Source organism: Rutidosis leptorrhynchoides, chromosome 2 (assembly GCF_046630445.1).
Source record: "Rutidosis leptorrhynchoides isolate AG116_Rl617_1_P2 chromosome 2, CSIRO_AGI_Rlap_v1, whole genome shotgun sequence".
Classification (NCBI taxonomy): domain Eukaryota; kingdom Viridiplantae; phylum Streptophyta; class Magnoliopsida; order Asterales; family Asteraceae; genus Rutidosis; species Rutidosis leptorrhynchoides.
The window spans coordinates 547,250,977-547,273,139 of NC_092334.1; the positions used below are offsets into that span (position 1 = coordinate 547,250,977).

A 22,163-nucleotide genomic window follows, 5' to 3' on the forward strand; every position below is an offset into this window, starting at 1 on the left:
CAAATGTCTTAATGGTGTGAAATATTTGGCTCTTGGCCAAGATCAAGTTGTAGAGGAGAATATTTATGAGTCGCACTTTGTTTAATGTGAAATAAAGTCGCAGCATGTAAATTTGCATGTCCTCATATAAATTCTGAGAGTTATGTACTCATTTTTAATGGTCTAGCTATTAGTTGCATGCTTTTAATTATTGATTCAGCTATACCAATTTTTTTATGCACATGAGCAACTGGATGTTCAATAACAATCCCTTTAGATATATAATAATCATAAAATGCTTGAGATGTTGACTCACCAACATTATCAAGTCTCACCATTTTAGTGGTGTAATCGAGAAATGTGCTCTTGATTTAATAATTCGAACAAGAAACTTTCCTAATGCCACATTTCGATTTGATAATAAACAAATATGAAACCATCTGCTAGATGTGTCTATTAGAACCATGAAATATCGAAATGGTCCACATAATGGATGTATTGATCCATATATATCACCTTGAATTCTTTCAAGAAACATTTGTGATTCCTTTTCACAATATACTTTTCATTAATCACCATATGTGCTTTTCATTAATCACCATATGTACTATTTTCATTAATCACCATATGTACTTTTTCATTAATCACCATATGTGCTTTTCATTAATCACCATATGTGCTTTTACATTAATCACCATATGCGCTTTTCATCATATATCTTTTTCTCCATATGCGCTTTTAATCATATGCGCTGCGCTTTTCATCATATGCACTTTTCATCACATGGGCTTTTCATCATATGCGCTGCGCTTTTAATCATATGCGCTGCGTTTTTCATCATATGCGCTTTTCATCATATGCGCTGTACTTTTCATCATATGCGCTTTTCATCATATGCGTTTTTAATCATATGCGCTTTTCGGTGCTACATATGTATTTCTCATTTCCGGTTATCATTGACTGATAATCATATCCATGATGATATATATCAGAGAAACTTAACAAATTTCTCTTTGATTTGGGAGAAAACAAAGCATTGTTTATCAGAAAATTCGTACCATTTGGTAATATGATTTTTTGCCTTTTCCGTTCCTTATATCAAGTTTGCAAGACCTGATATAGTATTTATAATTCCTTCATTTGATTTAATTCAATGAAATATTTCTTAGATTTGATCATAGTGTGTATGTTACCACTATCTGCAATACATAGGTCTTTACCATTTAATTGATGTTGTATTTCAGCATGATTCATAGTAAAACTTCAAATAAGATAAGCAAATAATGAGTTATATTTCAGCAAGATAATCAAATTATATTACCTGCAAACAAGTTACAATCTGAAGTACATAAAAGATAACACTTAATAAACATATGTGTTATGGTCTAAAACTATTTATTTATGAGTGATATATAACAAGCTAGGCATCATAGAAAATTCAAACCATTCAAGTCTCAAGGTAGCTCAGGGTTTATTTAATCAAGATTTTTCAACAGATTCACTCTCGTTTTCTTTTCTTTTGGGACTTATTTGTAGAGCTAAACAAGATGTTCATGTATTCAAGAAATACTAGACCGATGATCCACGTTACCAGACCATTAATAAGAATCTCTGGGATTCTTATAAGAGCGTCTACTAACATCTTCAATTTTATTCTTTCATGGATCACCATTATTTCTTGATAATTAATATCGTATCTATCTTTGAGTATTTTCCATAATACACTTGGATCTTCGATCATATAATATGTAGATTCTAAGGACTCGTCAATATGTTTGCTAAGAAAATACTTGCTATTGCTTTCTCTTGTTCGGAACAATTGTTATTTTCATTCAGGATTTCTAAACTACCGATTGATTCGAGATGTTTTTCTACATTCATAACTCATGTTAAGTAGTTGTTCCCACTTGATTCTAAAGGAGCAAATTTAAGCCTTTTCAAATTCGACATTTCTATTATCAAAAGATGAACAACATAAATCATAATCATAATCAACTTCTATTCATAGACAAATAATAAAATGAAATTAGAATCATTTTAAATTCATAAGTAGCAAACAACAGAATAATGGCATGATTACAAATGATAATACCACAAGAGCAGGATAGAATATAGGTTCACCCCGTGGTATATTAGCAACAATGATGATAGTTAGTATGACCAATACAATAGGAAAAATCATCCTTGTGTGAATCATCTTTACAAAAAACTTTTTGAGAGTGGTAATCAGAGAAAATGAAGATTGATTTGTGAAAATGTGAAAACGGAGATGTTTATTTTATATTTGAAAAATATAGTCGTTGTAACGTCGTCAGTTGACGTTAACAACCGTTAACGTCGTTAGTTGACGTTAACGACTGTTATGTACTCGTTGTATTAATAATAATTTTAATAAAAGAATTTTATTAGTACAAATACGATTACTATAAATACATTTAGTATAAATACGTTTAGTATAAATACGAAGATTAAGAGAATAAACATATTATGCATAAATAATAAATTTTAAGAATAAACATTAGTATGCATGAAATAAATAATGATTAATTGCAGAAGTAATCATAAATGTTAGATAACATAAATATAAATGTTAGTGAAGTTAATAAGAGTTAGATTACAGAAATATAATTCAGGCGGTATAACCGACCATATATAACTTAAATAACATAAATATAAATGTTAGTGAAGTTAATAAGAGTTAGATTACAAAAATATAATTCATGCGGTATAACCGACCATATATAACTTAAATAACATAAATATAAATGTTAGTGAAGTTAATAAAAGTTAGATTACAGAAATATAATTCAGGCGGTATAACCGACCATTTAAATAACATAAATATAAATGTTAGCGAAGTTAATAAAAGTTAGATTACAGAAATATAATTCAGGCGGTATAACCGACCATATATAACTTAAATAACATAAATAGAAATGTTAGTGAAGTTAATAAAAGTTAGATTACAGAAATATAATTCAGGCGGTATAACCGACCATATATAACTTAAATAACATAAATATAAATGTTAGTGAAGTTAATAAAAGTTAGATTACAGAAATATAATTTTACTTATGATGATAATAATATTTACCTTACTAATAAATAATAGAAGATATCGTTAAAGAATTTCTTACCTTGATTAGTGACTTGTGCTTGCTTAGATAAACCTTGATTATACAGAGCACTTCGTGCTGATAACGTGTTATAATTCTAATTTATTGTTAATAATTATTATGGTCTATACTTTTGCAAGCAAGACTTATTTACTAATATTCATGAACAAAGAGAATGAGAATAAGTTTAGAGAATTTTGATTATGAAATTATTGTCTGTTTACAAGCTTACATTGATGTAGTATTTATACTAAAAATTGGCCATCCATATTTGAATTTGTTTACATTTATTTTTATTATATTATAACAAAATCCGATTAAAAGTATTTTATTTAGTTTGGATGTTGGATCGGTTAGAAATGTTTAGTTTATTTAAGTTTTTCGGATAGTTATGGGAGACTCGTTTTTAGATGGTTGCTTTCTAGGCGTGGTTTTCCTTTGGTAAGCGACCCCGTTTCTATATGAGTTTTAGTTTTGTCGGGAAAAAAAAAATTGGATAAAATATGAAATAATTAATACATGTATACATATAACGATTTAAATTTATTCAATAAATTTCCAAATTTGGCCTCGCAATTCGTAGGAGACTCTTGCGAATGATGAATTGCCTTTGCAATTTGAGAATGGCATGCATGTCACCTCACAACCTCTAAACTTTGAAAGATTATATCTTTTAATTTTTATTTTTGATTTCCGATTGAGTCACTGCTTTTTGTTAATTTGTGTATTTTATTTAGATTTATTGGTTGGCAAACTGCTGAAGTCCAAAAAACTTTATGAAATTTGAGTTCAGATTCCAATTTGTGTTCAAGGTACGAATGTATTATTTGCGATTTGTGTTATTCATTCAAATTGACCGAGTGGTTTCATGTAATTTTACTCAATAATGATGGTAATTGTAACCAACTACAAACTACAATTTTATATCTTTCCAGTCCTTCCTAACAAGTCTCATAACAACCCGTCATTGATGACCGAAGGGAAAGCAAAGTCAAGGCTCTAAGCTCCGCTCCTTCGACTGATTGTTCGCATCGGATCTCAGGTTCTCTATTGCACTCCCTAAATAGGGTTCTTTTCACCTTTCCCTCACGGTACTTGTACGCTATCGGTCATTGAGGAATACTTAGGCTTAGAGGGTGGTCCCCCTTTCTCGCGTAAAAGCGATCAGAATTCGAACACGCCGCGTTGTCGGGGGCCTGCATAATCTTTTGAAGAAAAGCTCAAAGCAGTATAGTTAAGCCAAGCAAAGCAGTAGGGATGGAAGAGTTGCGGATTCCCTGATTTTAGATCAATCAATTTCTTCGTCAATCGATTACCTCTCCCCCGACCCGAGGTATACTCCCTTTTAAGCTTTATAGAATCCAGGTACAGTGGAAGACTCAGTCAAGTATGATAGCAAGTCCAATCAATCTCCTCCGACAGAAAGCTCTGATCTGAACAAAATAAAATGAGTCATCTCTTTTGAAGAAGCTGTTGAGCTAGATGCGGCGCTTTCAAAATCCCGTGACTCTCAGTCATCTATCTTCTTTTCACCTGAAAATGTTGGATTGGGGGAAGGCTTTCCTTCTTTGTTGACTTCAACTGATACCGGCCGATAGCCCAATCTCTTAGTCTCGGAACTAATTGTCTATCTAGTAGCCACTCCTTGCTTTGATGAGTTAAGTGAATTCGCAATTCACAAAATAAAAATAAAAAATAAAAAAAAAATCTTGCAAATGACAAGGGCAAATCGTTAATTTTTTTTTTTTTATAAAATGATACAAGTCGTCTGAAAAAAAACATTTTGGTTGAGATCTCAATAATATATTGACAATATTATAATGCTTACTGGTTTAATGATAGTTGATATTGATAAAAACATCAAGGTACCATTTATTTTTTCTAGTTAAATTTGAATGATACCGTGTGAATATGAATATACAATGTAAGTTTCAATAAATGTAGATTAATAAAAGTATGTGTTTTATGTGCGTAAAATCATATAAATAACTAAAATAGCAATTTAACCTTCTACATGAATCGTTGAAGACAATTACGTTAAAAGTTTTAAGGTCATTACTAATAATAGATAAAAAAAAAAAAAAAAAAAAAAAAAAAAAAAAACATTTTTATGACTTTAAACAAATCTTCTTAGCTCTTACCCATTGATGGACCAATTCTCTCCGACGCATGGTATTATCTTCATAGTATTACTTGGTTTATTTATGCCAAATACTGCTATGGATTGAACCATAAGAAGAATAAGAAGAAGTTAGAGTTGGACATTTGTATAACGGCTTTCCAGAACATGACGAGGTTTACCACCAGATAGCTAAAATGTTTGTTAGCAAGTCAAAAATAAGTATTATATCTAGGAGTGAAGATATAGTACTTATTTTTGACTTGCTAACAAACATATCTAAAGTATCTAACATGCATATACTCTCTCCGTTTCAACTTAATTATTCACTATACATTTTTAAGATGTCCCAAATTAATAGACGAAAGTAATTAAACATTAATCCATTACTAGTTAAAAGACCCGTGAATTCACGGGTTTGTAAAAAAAAAACTTATTTAATTATCGTAAATCAAACAAATAAAATTTTTAAGATGTCATATGACAAAGCATCGTGCAAGTAATTTTTCATATATACCCATATTCCTATTGCAAGTGTAATAATCAAAATATGCAATTGTATCGTGGCTACATTGTAAAATCGTAATTGGAATATGAATTAACAATAGATAATAGATAAAAGAACTCCTTTGACAATTCACATAGTAACCGCAAACTAACATGATGAATTTGCAAATGGGTCAAACTAACCCAGTACTAAAACTACAATTCCATATTTAGACAATAAAAAAGTTGATCTAGATCACCCTTACCAATAAAATAACCATATACAATGCAGAACATACTATACCTTCATTGGGTGCCTTTCTGGCCAACATCGTGCTGCTGCTGCTTCTGAGGTAATGGCTACACCAGCTAACCCATCCTACATTTAGACAACAACAAAATATCAGTTTATGATGGAATATAAAATATAAACTATTTTATATCAGAGTATAATGACTCCACTAAATGCAAATTTAAATAGTGTAAGCATGAAATTATAACCAAATTTTGAATATCACAATGATTTAGATTGAACACTCCACTTTATTTATCGATAATTTGGAAACGAACTCAGAGTTGTGTGAATTAGATTGAACCTCAATTGCCCTCTCCCACAAGATGTAAGATAACCATCCAATGATTTGCCAAAGTTAAAATTGTTCCTGAATACCAAACAAAAAAAAGTGATCATTATCAGAGTTCAAGACAACTATTTATCCTTATAGAAACATGCCAATATGTCAACTACTCGGTAATAATATATGATTAAAAAATTAAAAATAAAAAAACATATTAGAGCATCTTCTTGAATGCTATAAGCTGGACTGCTGATCTATATATAATACACAATTGATCTTAGAAGCTTGATAGGCATGAATATTTGATAGTATCCAGCATAAAGAGTAGAAATGTATGATACTTTCTGAAGAAGTTATATACTTCAAAAGTTCAAATGCTGATGAAGGATTATTGTTTTCCAAGACCTCTCATTCTTTTGACTTGAAACTTCTTAAAATATATATGGACTTTTGAGTTTTGACAAACACCTTCAGAGATAGAACAAAAATAAAGTGTGGTCAACTGCTTTTGAGTTTACACACACAAAATGATACATTAATAAGATCTGAAGGGTTTAAATTGTCATATGATATTTTCATAACATCACATCAGCATGAAGTAATACCTTAAACTCATTACTTCATTATGTTGAATATACCTATATCACAAAAAGACATTAAAATTTAGCTTACAATAAAGTATGTGAGTTGCGAAAACCTTATATCCAAACTACATTATCAACATATCGATTCCAGTGACTCTCGAAAATCAAAACCTGTAATAATGCACATCAACGTACAAACTTAATGTAAAGAGAATATCAAACTCGAAATATAAAGCCACAAATATAAAGTTGCATTTTCTTATGATTGTAACTTTACTAAAACTATCAATGACCTGCAATAAACTATTAACAAAGGGCTTGTGATTTTTGTTAGTATGGTGTAAATATTATAAAATGTAATGATATAATACCTGATTATAAAATCGGTTCTGCACTACGTAACAGCAATTTGATTTGGTCAATTCGAACGATGGTGTTATTAGTACCTGCAGCAAAACATTATGCCATACATCATAAGCAGCTCTAATCAATATTAATTATATTATTTCAATCACCAACATAACTCACCTTAAAGTGAACTATTATAACTTAAATTGCAACCTTATAGTCCATATCATATGGGCTGTGAAACATAAAACATACAAAGATGATAAAAATAGCGTAAATTAATATGTTAAGTCATAATCACAATCTCATGAATTTAGCCCTAATAGCGTCAAATCCATTACAAAATGAGATATAAACTAAAACTCAAAAATGTAATATTTACCTGACAATCCCTTTGATTCTGCTTTCTAAATCTGAAGCACAATGGTTGTATGATGAAAATAATAAATTACTTATCAGATTTAGGTTGGAACTCGTTTAAATATGAATTTGAATTCTTGTTTCTTGGAATTGAAATATTTAGGGTTTTTTTTTTAGATTGGGAAAAAGAACGATGGTGGAGAGTTGAGAGAGTCTGGAACTGTGGCAATTGTGGCGTGATTTTTGTATAATACCCGTGCTTTTTTCTTTCTCTAATTACTAATTAATAATACAAATTATATTTAATTAAAAATAAAATAGAATTATTACATCATCAACATCTCCTAAAAAATTTTCCTTTTGTTTTATATTCTTTTATGAAGGAAAAATGACTATTTATGACATCATCCAATTAGTGTTTTAATATAATCTATAGATAGATAGATTCCCCCAAAAAAATGATTTTGATACACAATGACTTGATTTGGACATCTGTGAAATTTCATGCACATTGACTGTATATTGCTAGGTTATTGCTCCATTTGAAGTGATATTATAAGTTAATAACCGAAGTTTGTCTATTGTAGACTTGTACCTGATAATTAATAATTAATAATTAATAATGAAAATGAAAAGAAAATAAATGGAAGATAAATCTAATGAAGATTTTGATTTACCACTAGCAACGTTGGATTTAATTTTAATAATTATTAATAAATATCAATAAAATATAAAAAGGAAGAAGATGATTCTGTATCGAAAAGTGCTGAAATAGATCTGCACGACAATATTGTATGTTGGAACCATAAAACTCGAATATTGATTTACAAACACATGGAGTGTTTTTCCATTTTGGGATGGCCCACAAGATCGCATAAGCGTGTTTTCAAGTTACGATTGCTGATCAATATCATCATCGTTATATATATATATATTATATTATTATTCGGTTCAAGTGTCACAGCTGAAGATACTTTAGTCGAACAGTCCCTCAAAAACTAGGTGCCTAGCCGAGTGCTGCAACTTTCTACCTATTCTGCAACAAATGTGACGCATTCTTAAATAATAAGCAAACTCTTTAAATAAAAACGATTTAATAGGTTTAATTTAATGCATTAAAATTCACAGTTGTATTTAAACTTTATTTTACCTGTTTGACTTATCATGATTTGAATCGACCCATTTGTACGTAAACGAGCCAAAGTTGCAACATCTAATACTTGGTAAAAGAAATAAAAGATCTTATATGTGGTACCTGGGCATTCAAACTCTGGCTGAAATGATTAGTAACATAGTCAACTGTTCTTCCATATGCATTAGTCACAACAAAAAGTGCTTCTTGATATAGCAGTACGAAGTGATTTTAATATACTCCAAATCTGCAAGGCTAAAATTAGGAGTCCAAACTGTGAAAAATATATCAAGGCCACAAAATGCACGGTATTGTTTTAGTTTTATGAGCTATCTACAAAACTTGAATTAATATAAGACGAGAAGTTTTATCAACTACAAAGAACAGCAGAAACTCAAAACTGTGTCTAGTTTGTAATATATTGATCGGATATATATGCTTCTTGTAATCCACGACGTTAAAAGATTATAGAAGAAAAACGAACTTATGCTGCAAGGAAAGATTCAAGGATTCATATTTAAGCTCCAACTTGAATCCGAGCAACGGATATATCTTTACTGGACTCTAATCCCGGGAATTGCCCAATATCATGTCCTTGAAGTGGTTGGAACTCGTCGTGTAAACCAACAGAAAACTCATCTGGTCGGGACCCACCACTTTTTAGATAATCTGCCGTCTGCATCAGGAAACCCATTTATCTTAATAATCCTCATATATTATAATAATATAATTATAATGGTGAATAATAATAAAAAATTACATCTAAAAGAAACACAGAGATGAGTTCAGGTTAAGATGGTCAGGATGGGGTGACCCACCAACACTTTCTTGTACTAACAAACTAGTGTATTAAACATGATCGCAATTATTATCATCATCATCATCATCATCATCATCATCATCATCATCATCATCATAGTAAAATAGGATATACCGTATTATATATGATATAAAAAGATACAAGGCTTTGTAAGCATACCGATACATGTTGGACGAGCTATAAGTGTTTCTTTATAAAAGACAATCTAATTACTCCATTCAGCCATATAAATGTGTTAAAGTTGTCACCTTTTATAAAAAAACTCAGCAAAGAAAATACAGTTCGAGTCTTCAAAATTGCAAGTACATTGACCGTGGAAATCAAGAAACTTACATGATTGCCAAGGGAGATACCACTTAAGGCTGCAGCCTCTATGTTGGAACCGAGTAGCCAATCGCCACAAATTCCAGCTCGTCCAAGCGGATCAAAGATGCATGGAATACCAGGAGTATTTGTAGGAAGAGCCGCACCCCTACATTAACGTATAACTATTTACTCCCACTTAATCTTACGAACACAAATCATGGTTGCAGAACTCGGAATTACTCGGCGCATACTTGGCTTTTGCAACTCAGAAAGTACTCGGCTGGTCAAACTCGGCCAACACTCAGGATCACTCACAGAATTGGTCAAAACTTGGTCAAACCTTGGGATTACTCAAACGGTCAGAATTGGTCAAAACTCGGCCAAAATAAATCTAAATCAAACTTGGTCATCATTCATGTACTTCCCAAGAAGCCGAGTACTCCCGAAAAAGTACCGACCGAGAACTCGCCGAGTGGCGATTTTTGCAACCTTGCCATCAATTAATATAACACTGCCACAAACTGGTTTACATTTTCGTACCAAATAGAATCATATAGTAGTGAGACTAGACGTACCACAATTGTACCCGGGAATACAATGGTCTCTTAAGTGAGCCAGTTGATAATCCTAGGGCGTTCTCAACACCTGTAAGCATCAATTCTTTCACTTTCTCTGCTGTCGAAGTAGGAATATTCTCCTGAATAAATATCACATAAAAAGAGCATCACGAGAAACGAAAAAAAAAATACTATTAAAAAATTGTAGACGTGAAGTCTTGAGCATAATTCATTTATTTGGTACAAATATTAGACTAGTTGCAGTTGAGGGACCTTGATCTAAAAGCACATATTTCCTACACATGTTCCACATGTGCACACTGCCACATAATGGGCTTATATGGCACATGAATAAATTACATATGGTTGGGTAACAGGGTAGATGAGTGTAGATAGCGATGGATAAAAATAGGCTTGGATTGTAACAGGTATTTTCAGACATATACGTACATTTAAATAACACACAGAAAGTTATAGATATTATACAGACCTGTGGAACTTTATTACGTTTTCCAAAGGACGCTGTGCTGAAAACTGTCCAACAATGAGGTCCCGTATTCTGAGAATTAAATAGTTTTTGTGTGTTGTTTCCTATCCATGATACAGACTCTACACCTTTCACAAAAGCGCCTTCAAATGGAACTGCGGCTGCTTCGGCCGGCAACGGAATAGGATCCTCAAATGCAGCAAGAAGAGCCCATATTGAACTTAGTTCCAGTCTCTAATCACCCAAAATATTTACCATATCAATTACAAATAATAGAAAATGGTGGACGAGATAAAAAGTTGATGTGAAAAACTATTAACTGCACCTTCATCTGTTTTGCAATAAGTGGTAATCCCGAAGATGAAAGCAAACGGTTAGCACATTTTCCTGATGAAATAATAGTACTATAAGAACGTATATTAAAGTTTAATAAAATAAAAATAGTGTGACGCACCATTATGTGCAATAACAATCGCATCAAACTGTCCCCGGTGTTTCCCATTCTCACTCAAATGCCACATTCCGTTATATGGTTCTAGAGAGCTTATCCAACAAGGCCGCACTACCTCGATCAGAGAACTCTGAAACATATTTAGCAAATATATAAATAAAATTATTAATATGTTATTATTTTATTGTATGTATTTTTTTGACTACCTTAACAAAATGTTGTAGCAAATATTAAATTTGGTCAAATGATTAACATATGTTTATGGATATAACAAATATTATATTATAAATTATGAAGCGCCCAATCACGTGGACAGTGGCGATTCAATGATTAAAATTCAATGGGGTCCCGAATTTTTTTCCAATACTAACTATATTTGAATTGGATTTTAGTGATAGTTTACCTTTAAAAAATTACAAATTTTAAAGATATACGTGGTCCGGTTAGTTAAATTTAGTGGAGTCGTATACAATTTAAAGTTAAAAATATAAATTTAAAAAATATATGGGGTCCTACAATTAAATTTAGTGGTGTCCTGAAAATTTTAAAGAATATTTTTTACGTAAAAAATTTAAACTAGTGGTGTCCCGTGACCCCACGGGACACCAACTAGACTCGCCACTGCACGTGGAGCAGATGACATCAACGAAACATAAAGAATAATTGGCGTAGTTGAAATGTAAATATACCTGCAAGAGTAGTGAATCGGCAAGAGAACGCATTCCATTGACCGCTATATATCGAGGAGGAGAAGAAGGAAATGGGTTGAAATGACCACCAGCTTCAAGCTCTCCAATGACACCTTCAGATTGGCAAACGAAACCTTTGTGGGACCATTGATCAACCAAGTCAGCAAACACTGGGTTACTTACAGTGAAGAACTGCGCAGCATGGTCAAATACCATTGACGGGTCAACCGTTCTAGTCCCTAGTCTTCCACCAAGTCCATGTATACCCTAAAGTTATGAAACAATGAATATATGACATAATAAGCAGGGGCGAAACTGTGTGTAGGGGGGCCCGCTTCCAGTGGATTTTATTTTTTTTTTTTTCAGTGTAAAAATTTCGGGTTTTTCGACTTTGGCCCCGGTGGATTTTTTTTGCCCCCAAAACCTTCAAATTTTGCCCAAAATTCTCCAACTTTTGCCCCAAAATCTTCAAATTTTGCCCCAAAATCTCCAACTTTTGACCCAAAATCTTCAAATTTTGTCAAAAAAAATTTGTTACGGTTTGAAAAAAAAAAATTTGCCCCCGGTAAAAAAAAATCCTAGTTTCGCCACTGATAATAAGTACACTCAATTCACAATTTTGCAAGAGTGATTACAGTAACCGGCAAATTACTTGAATTTTTATGTTAGGAAATATAGTTTGAATTCATTCAATGTTAAATGACAAGTGTTATTAATTTTATTGTCAGTTATCAATATAAACATAAACATAGTTTTAATAGTAAGCTCAATAATAATAAATAATATTAAAGTAGTTTAATTCTTAGGTTAAAGTTAATTAAAAATTGGATCCCTTGAAGCAAATTATACAAATTCAAGTTGATAAGCAAACCCTAAAAAATGAGTTTATAGGTTCAATCAAACTTATCGAAATTAAACAAATAAATAAATAAATAGTAAATAAAAATAAATACCGTGTCAAAAACAGTGGAACGAATTCCTCTAATTTGTAACTGAAGAGCACAAAGCAGACCAGAGATACCACCGCCAATAATGGCGACAACAGGGTCATCAGATACAGGAGCAGTGAAGGTAACTTGTTCTTGTTTTAGGGTTTTTTTTAGTACAGATTTCCTTGAACTTCCATATTTTCGATTACTGTTCTTCTTCTTCTTGTTGTTGGGTCCGTCCATAGCAGCAATGGTTATGAATGATTTTGATTTTAATTTTGATTTTGATTTTGATTTTGATTTTGATGATGCGAGAAGAGTGAAATTGGTCGAGATGAAAGTAGAAGCAAGAAAATGGTTGCAGGCGATAGTATGCATGGTGAGTGAGTGAGTTTCTGTTTCTTGATTTGCTCTGAGGATAAGGAAAGGACTAAATTCTTGTTGCTATTTTGGTTCGTTTGCAATTTGCAAGAGCCAGGGTATATATTGTTGACCAGATAATATAATTATAATACTAGGTATAAATTAGAGCTCTAATTTAAACAAATTAGAGTTATAAACGAGTCGAGCCTTGATAGTGTTCGAGTTCGGCTCGTTTAAACTTTACAATGCTCAAGCTCGGTTTGAGATGAACTCGATTTTCTAAAAAGAATCAATGTGTTTTTTATCGAATTAAGCTCGACAAGTAAAATTTCAAGCTCGTTAATTAAGTATATTAGACATAACTCAGTGAGTTACGTGTTCATTCTCAAAGATATCAATTAATATGAAGACTATATATAAATAGTTAGCAAAGAGAATTTTATGATTTTGACAATGATCCATCTACTTAAGTTAGAGATGTACGAAAAAGAGAGACGTCAATACATGAAATCAAAGGAATTACTAGTAGATATGTGATACATATAGTGAGAACTGAATGGAAAATTGAATGGTCGTGATGGAAATGTTGAGGAAATAATTTAGAAGGTGACATGACAAAGTCAATTTGATCACAACTTTCATATGATTGTCAAGTTGATTACAGCTTTCATATAGTTGTCAATTTAATTACAACTACCATATAGATGACAACTTGATTACAACTAGCATATGGTTGTCAAATTGTATACAACTTCTTCATATCTAAGTAGTATAAATAGAGTATCATACATGCTCACTTATACATCCCAAAAATTACAAGTGTTCTTGTATACTAAAAAGATACATAGAGAGTTTGTGAGTGTTAGTCTCCTAATTACAAGAGATATAAAAATTAGTGTTTATCCTTATAATTAGAGATAAATGTAATTCATATTATTCTTATTAGTGAAACGTGTTCTTTCCTTGCCCGTGGTTTTTACTCTATTAGAGTTTTTCACGTTAAATCTCAGTGTCTCTTAATTGTCGCTATTTCAATTATTACTAGCGGATTTGCTATAATTCGGTGTCGCTATTCTCAACAAATGGTATCAGAGCCATTTTCTTATATCTAGTGTGTATTAATCTACTTATCGTATGCTCTGTGGTCGCCACGATAGTGGACCTTTCACATCAGAAAATAAGTAAGATTATTTTCACTCGATAAAAGTTCTCGGGTAATATTTCTCGAAAAATAGTATTATCGAAAAGAAGATTGTAATTATAGCAATGTCTACGAAATTTGAAATTGAAAAGTTCAACGGGAGTAATTTCTTGTTATGAAAACTAAAGATGAAAGCTATCCTTATAAAGGATAAGTGTTTAGCGGCTATCGGTGAATGATCATCCGAGTTCACTGATGAAAAGTGGGAAGAGCTATTGCAAATCTTCATCTTGGACTAGCAGATGGCGTTTTGTCTAGCATATAAGAAAAGAAAACGGCGAAACAGATTTAGGATCACCTCGTAAAATTGTACGAGATCAAATCACTCCACAACAAGATATTCCTAAAATTGTACGAGATCAAATCAATATACTTAACGGCTCCGTCACTTGGTCCCACAGCTTGATCGAACTTTAAATGAATTTAATAAACAACATTGCATTCTTTTACTCAAAAAGTTTCTCAAAAAGAAAATTTACCAAAATATGTAGTTTAAACAAACCCAACATATTAAATATCCAAAGTTGACATAAAGCATAGCCAACCAAATACCCACAAGTTTAAATATCTTAAAAAGAGAATGCAAGTTTAATGTTTCATAAATTGTTTAACAAAATATGCCCAAATGCATGCAGACACTTCTAACACAGCGGAAGCACCAAACAAATCAAGTACCTGTGAAAACATGCTAGTAAACTGTCAACAAAAATGTTGAGTGAATTATAGGTTTAAATAAACGAATAAACTTTAGACCACAAGATTTAAAATTTTAGAAAACATAAAACATTATTCCATTATCTATGAGCAACCTGGTAACCACTTAACCATTTATTTACCCTTGCCAAACACAGTATATATACACCGAACAAGTGTATCCTCAAATAAATACGAAGTACTAACACATTCCGATTATAAATTGCTAGCGCGATTAGCTCGAAATGGGGCTGTCAAGCCCGGTAGATCTATCCATAGGATTCGCGTTCATCAGTAGAAACCAGTGATTACAGTTACCATACTAGGAAATATTTTTGTTCAACTCATAATGAATAATTTAAATTTAATTGCCACTTGTGTCTAAACGTAAAATAAAATGCATGTAATCACATCCCAAAAATACTTTAAATAGTATGAAAACGGGACTATAACTCACCTTAAAGCAAATGAAGTAACCACACAAAAAGCGAACAGCAAATGAAGTAAAGTGATCAAGAATGATCACAACGTCGACCTATAAATAGAGCAGGTCGATATAAATAACTAACTTAGGTCAAGTCTTAGTATGATAGCTATAGTACTTGTTGCAAGTAGATATAGAACAACACTCAACATGCTTCGGTTTGATCAGAACAGCGTAAGGACGCGTACTTTCTATTTTTAGAAAGTTTCTATTTTTAGCAGGTTTCCATTTTAGGAAAGTTTCTATTTTAGGAAAGTTTCTATTTTTAGAAAGTTTCTATTTTAGGAAAGTTTATAAGTTAGAATAGTTTCCTTAATTAGAAAGTCAACAAAAGTCAACTAAAAGTCAAAGTCAACCGAAAGTTAACTCAAAAGTCAACATTGGTCAAACATAGTCAACATTAATTTTTAAAGTATAAATTATATTAATAATATAAGTTATAATGTTATTTAAGGTCAGGGGCGAATTTAGAGGGGGGCAGGGGGGCGCCCGCCCCCAGTCGATTTCGAAATTTTAGTGTAAAAATTTGGATTTTTTTCATTTTGCCCCAAACTCAAAAGCCATTTGCCCCAAACTCAAAAGCCATTTGCCCCAAAACCTACATATTTTGCCTCAAAACCTTCAAATTTTGCCCACAATTCACTAAATGTTGCCCCAAAACTTTCAAATTTTGCCCACAAACCTTCAAATTTTATCCAAAAACCTCAAAATTTTGCCTAAAAACCTCCAATTTTTGTCTCAAAAACTTCGTATTATGTATAGTAAAAATAGATATTATATGATTGTAATACTCGTTGATGTTCATATTGATATTAACCAGGTTCAATTCAAACTTAATGAATTTTAAAATAAATGGTGATCTGAAAAGGAGGTATATGAACCATAGGCCTATTAAAAATATATTTAGAAACTTAATAATAAATTTCAGCACTTTTTATATTTTACCCAAGATCGAGCGCGGATAGTGACTTAAATGTTATTTAATAGTTTAATGACCAAAACTATACAAATGATTAGAATAATTAAAGCTATGGGGTTTTTCTGAAATCTCTTATCCGCCACTGTTTAACAACGGAGCACGAAGTACCAGTCCGTGATAAATGAAAATAATTATGTCGACAAATAAATTCTAAAGAGAAGTGAATAACTGCCTTTTTACATTTAACATGTAGTGTTTATTTAAATTCCTTTCAGTGTCTTTGTTATCATCTTATTTTATCACATGCAGCTATCTATCTAGATACACATATATATTACGCATTCTGTTTTCCCATTGCCATCAATATCTGATTCGTAAATTGTCTATTGATTAGATGATCTCTGTACCAATTTTTTATTAATCAGTTAAACATCTCTATCAGATTTATATTTCTTTTATTCCCTCTTGTCTTCTTGTTCTTGGTTGAGATTTTGGTGTCGACCACCATCGATAAACAACAAATAAAAACACTGCTCTCTTTCTAATTCCATATACAATTCAATGAATGATTGTATTATTATTTATTATTATATTTTATTGTTTATCCTACTTTCTATATATCTTAGATACTTATGCAGGTGCATATAATCACTAACATACATACATCTTCCACTTCTATAATCACACACAAACAACCATCATTCAATTTATACTCTTAAAGCTCCGTATCATTTTATTTACTACCATCACCGTTGTTACTTTACTAACCCATTTGATCACCAATATACAACCCAACTACTTATCGGAACTCAACCAATAAGCTGCACTTCTACCCACGATCACCTTTGCAAAACCGTCACAAACTGCTGCTATTCTATTTCTGTCTAAATGCAAACCGAATCTCATCAAATTAGTAATTATTACTGCATGTTGCTACACGATCGAACAAATACCATTTTCATTCTTTTTTGCTACTAACCATTTCCTGTTTCAAACAAAGACCATAAACCGAAACCCACTTACAACCATCTCTTTCTCCTTTTTCTTTTATTTTCTTTGTCATAAATTCAATACCAAACCCACATCAAACGCTTTTTATTTTATGTTTCTTGATCAAACTCAACTTTGAATCATCATCGTTACCACCTTGCAAACCACTCTACAACCACCGTTGAACCACCATCTGTTACCAGCTACTGTTTAATGTTTCTATTCGACACCATCACCATATCATCATCGGACTGTAATTATGTGTTTGTCTCTCTTTCCGTTCGGACAAGCAACCAGTAATTACAATGAGATTATTGTTATCATATGTTGAAGATCACCAAGAATATTTTCGAAGGACTACGTCTTCTGTTTACAACTTGAATAGTAATTGCCACCACTAACTCATCACCCTTCTCTTCCAATCACAACACTCCAAACTTTGATCACCATTAAACAACACCATCGTATGCTACTATCTTTGGTACCTGTTTCGGTTTTTTTTTTTTTTTTTTTTTCAAACCATCATTGAAACTTTCTGCTATGATATTTTCTTTATTCTATGACCAAACACCCAATGACAGATTGGTGACACATTAGGTTGTTCCAATCGAATTTTATAAAAGAAAAATAACTTTTGGTCGGCCATTGTAAACGTGGACCCTATTCTCTGCTGGTAACCGAACACCTATCATCTATTTATTTGGAATTGCAAGTTGGGTTTGTGAAATTATTATTGGGCCGAGAGAAATTGGGTCAGAGATGTTAATGGATTGTTTAATTTGCTTGAGTTACTCTTGGGCCGTAACAAGAGCCCAACTAATAGCTGTTGCAACCAAAACTCAACATCTAATAGAGATTGATGATGATGAATTGTGATGATAACTCAGTAATGATAACTAGATAATAGGATGATAGTGATGATCGTGATATGATGATAATGAGCTCATGATGAGGATTAGAAGATAAAATAAAGATGATTATAGTATGTGATACTATGATTTTATGTGATGCGAGTATGATGTGATCATGAATACGATGATGACGACTAGTATGAAGCAGGAGATTGTTGTAGGAGACATGTGATGTTTGAGCAGAGTGGTATAAAATACTATTAAATTTTACAAGAAAATACTATTAAATACGATACAATTTTACACAAGTTTTAATTATTTATCTACAAATGGGATATACCTAAACCTTGCTACAACACTATAGGCAGTGTACCTAATCGTAGAGTAGTATATTTTTTAGTAAGTCCGGTTCGTTCCACAGGGAGCGGGCTTATTAAACACTATATTTTTAAACAACTATATTTGTACAAAATATATATAATAATATATAAAAGGGGGTTTACCGTTTTATGACCGGTTTGTCGATTTTATATTTTAAGTGAAGCGTAAAGTAAATGACGATATTTAACTAACAATATAAAATAAATAACAATAATTAAAATGACAATAAATAAAAGTACGAGGAAATATGAAATAAAATATATTATGCTTATTTAAACTTCCGTAACCATGATGGTTGACGTGTTGATTTTAGTTTTATGCCCATGGGTTAATTGTCCTTTGTCCTGGATTATTTAATATGTCCGTCTGGTTTTTGTCCATAACAGTCCATCGGTCATAAATTTAAAGTGCGAGTGTCCTCGTCAATTTATTCTTATACCCGAAGTCAAATATTCCAACTAATTGGGAACTTAAACTGTAACAAGGTTTTAATACTTTGTTTAATAATTACACCAGGATATCGACTGCGTGTAACCCAAGATTTTAATACTTTGTTATCAATTATGCCAAGTGTCCTTGTACATAATTTCACCCATGTTTTAATAATTCTAGTGGCTATTAATCCATTCCCGTGTCCGGTTAAATGAACGATTATTCGTACATATAAATACCCCGCCCATCGTGTCCGATCGAGTGTATATGGTTATTTATAGGTACATCCAATTGTAAATCTTTATATTAAAATTAACAAACTATCATTTAGTTAAACAAATATAAAGCCCATTAATAGCCCATAGTCTAATTTCCACAAGTGTCGTTCTTTTGTCCAAACCCCAATTATGGTACAAAGCCCAATTACCCAATTTTAATGTTTTTAGCCCAACATCATGATTACTTCGTCTTAAATAAGCATAATAATAACTTAAGTACGAGACATTAATTTAAAAAGGAGAACATAGCTTACATTGATTATTTATCGCGTAGTGTTACACGGACAGAGCTCCGACTTTAAAACCCGTAAAATAACCTTTACATAACCCGAACTAATCTAATATAACACTATTCTATATTATATATATATATATATATATATATATATATATATATATATATATATATATATATATATATATATATATATATATATATATTATACTACGGAGTATTATTATTATTATGTTATTTTACTCGGCCAAATGCTCGAGCCTTTTATAGGCATTTCTGAAATCTTGTGCTCCGCGAGTCGCGATAGAAAAAGGCTGGGATCTCCGCGAGTCGCGGAGATCGTGAATACAGCTCATCCAAGTTTGGAACTTTGCTTTGCCGACATATTATTTATATAATTATAATATTTAAATAATTAATATAATTATTTAAATATTATATTATATTCTCGTGCATAGTTGACTCGTAATTTTTAGTCCATTGCGTCGAGCGTTGAGAGTTGACTCATGTCCTGGTTCCGGATTTTCAAACGTCCTTTCGTACTATTTTATATCGTGCACTTTACGTTTCGCGATTTGTAATTTGCACAAAAATTGTTCTCCTTAAATTTCAAAATCCGTGCGAGTCTTTTACGCACTTTTTAGTGGCACTTTTAAGTGTACTATGGCTTTAGTGGCACTTTTCAGGCTTTAGTGGCACTTTTTCTTCAATTCTTTAATCTTCGTGCTTCGTCTTCACATTTATTTATTTAAACAATTACAATGAAAATATAATACAATTACATATAAAAATCTATTATTTAGGAGGGATATTGCTATGAAATGTATGTTCCTTTTTAGCCTTATCAAATATCCCCACACTTGAGCGTTGCTTGTCCTCAAGCAATACAGAACTTGAAATAAAAACATACATGAATCACTTTTTTATTCATCACACTTTGTACAGTAGTGATTTTGATATGGTGGTATAAACAATGATAGTAACGATAGAACCATGGTTAAAGGTGGGTGTGTCATCCACAGTTGCCTCGGGTTTAGGTCAACGACACTTGCAATCAAATAGCCGATTTACTTTCGGTTTCCAAAGCAAAGTGCACATTTGAAAGGCGGTTTACAGTCCCACATGACTATGAAAATTTAGATCCGTAAGGAAATTGGATCTTTATGAAAACATTTGATCTTTTGAAAATTCAATCTAGTTTTTACCCTAGATAAGTTTTCCGGAATAACCCTTCACCGGTGTTTGCAAATTATTTTTGTGGGTTGTGTGGGTTTCAGATTTGAAAATTTTAGCTCAACACTTGTGGTTTTGTGTCACCCACTTGCTAACCTTGTATTAGGAAAGCAACACGTCCAGTTCACTTGTCCCGTATATTACCTTTCGATAAACTACCGTCCGGTTGTAAAGGAAAGCGATGAACAAGCAACTGTTAAGGCAATGTCCCGTGACTTGCTTTTGATTATGGTCTATAAACGTGTCGGATGCTAGTACTATCCTTTGTAGGAGCAATAGTAAAGATCATCCTATGATTTTTCGGTCTGGCACAAGGTCCTGTCTTCGACCATGCTATGCAACCACCGTTCTTACGGTTGACACCCAATTTAGTTCAGGTGACCTAATGAATTCCAGGTGAATTCCTAGGATTTTACGTTCAATGGTAATGAACGCATTGAAAATGAGTTTTTAGAAAATAAATCGGTTTATAATTTTGATGAAAATATTTTCTCGTTCAAGCTCGAGTTTAGATATCATTGAATTCCATGAGTTTGAATTCTCAATCTTTAAGGTCAATCTCAAGGATTGAGTAATATCAGTCTTAAAAGCTAATTTTTAATCTTTAAGGAGATTATCCTTTCTGGGGATCTGATTCATTAGTCTTATCAAGCTAATTTGCACGGTGTCCCCCCCATTGTACGAAATAAATCCTTCTCATGGTTAGGATAAATATGACCACTTGGCGACCCTGTTTGATGCTGAGGTCCGTGGATTTCCTGCTGATTTTAGTGATGACTTTTCTAGGTTTTTCGTCAACCTACAGCTGGTCTGGACGACAACTTCTTGACCTAAATCAAGAAGCGTTTGTCTTTTTCGGAAGACTTTACTTCCTTTTAATGATGGAATTGATTCATTGTGTAGATCCATCTTTTCTTTTCTTTCATCGGGTAAAATAGTTAATTTAGTCCAAAACAAAAGCACCTGCAATAACTTTACGGAAACATGTGCTAGATAGTTTTTAATTGAATAACTAGTTACATTCTCCCCGCACTTAGTTTCTTTCTTTGCCTTTTTATTCTTAAATAAATAAATTCAAGCGTTTTAGGGTGTTTCTCAATTTATGTCCTTTCCGAGGTAACGATAATTTCGGTATTAACACCTAATTTTCACCGTTCATAAA

General features: G+C 32.1%; 1 protein-coding gene and 1 long non-coding RNA gene across 3 annotated transcripts; both read right to left on the bottom strand.

Moving 5' to 3' along the window:
* Positions 1 to 5,998: 5,998 nt before the first annotated feature.
* On the bottom strand, positions 5,999 to 7,771 carry LOC139893036 (uncharacterized). Of its 2 annotated transcripts, XR_011774313.1 has the most exons (5): positions 7,593 to 7,771; positions 7,234 to 7,308; positions 6,951 to 7,033; positions 6,297 to 6,362; positions 5,999 to 6,079 (listed from the first exon to the last, which is right to left on the bottom strand). It is a non-coding gene; the product is annotated as an uncharacterized lncRNA (long non-coding RNA). The 2 variants fall into 2 exon arrangements; XR_011774312.1 differs by having other exon boundaries at positions 6,005 to 6,362.
* A 1,448-nt stretch (positions 7,772 to 9,219) lies between these two features.
* LOC139889669 (uncharacterized) lies at positions 9,220 to 13,205 on the bottom strand. The gene is made up of 8 exons (XM_071872605.1): positions 12,966 to 13,205; positions 12,013 to 12,279; positions 11,327 to 11,453; positions 11,198 to 11,259; positions 10,876 to 11,106; positions 10,404 to 10,525; positions 9,856 to 9,994; positions 9,220 to 9,378 (listed from the first exon to the last, which is right to left on the bottom strand). Exons 1-8 carry the CDS (start codon positions 13,182 to 13,184, stop codon positions 9,220 to 9,222), a joined length of 1,326 nt encoding a protein of 441 aa, XP_071728706.1. The 5' UTR covers positions 13,185 to 13,205.
* Between the last annotated feature and the right edge of the window lie 8,958 nt (positions 13,206 to 22,163).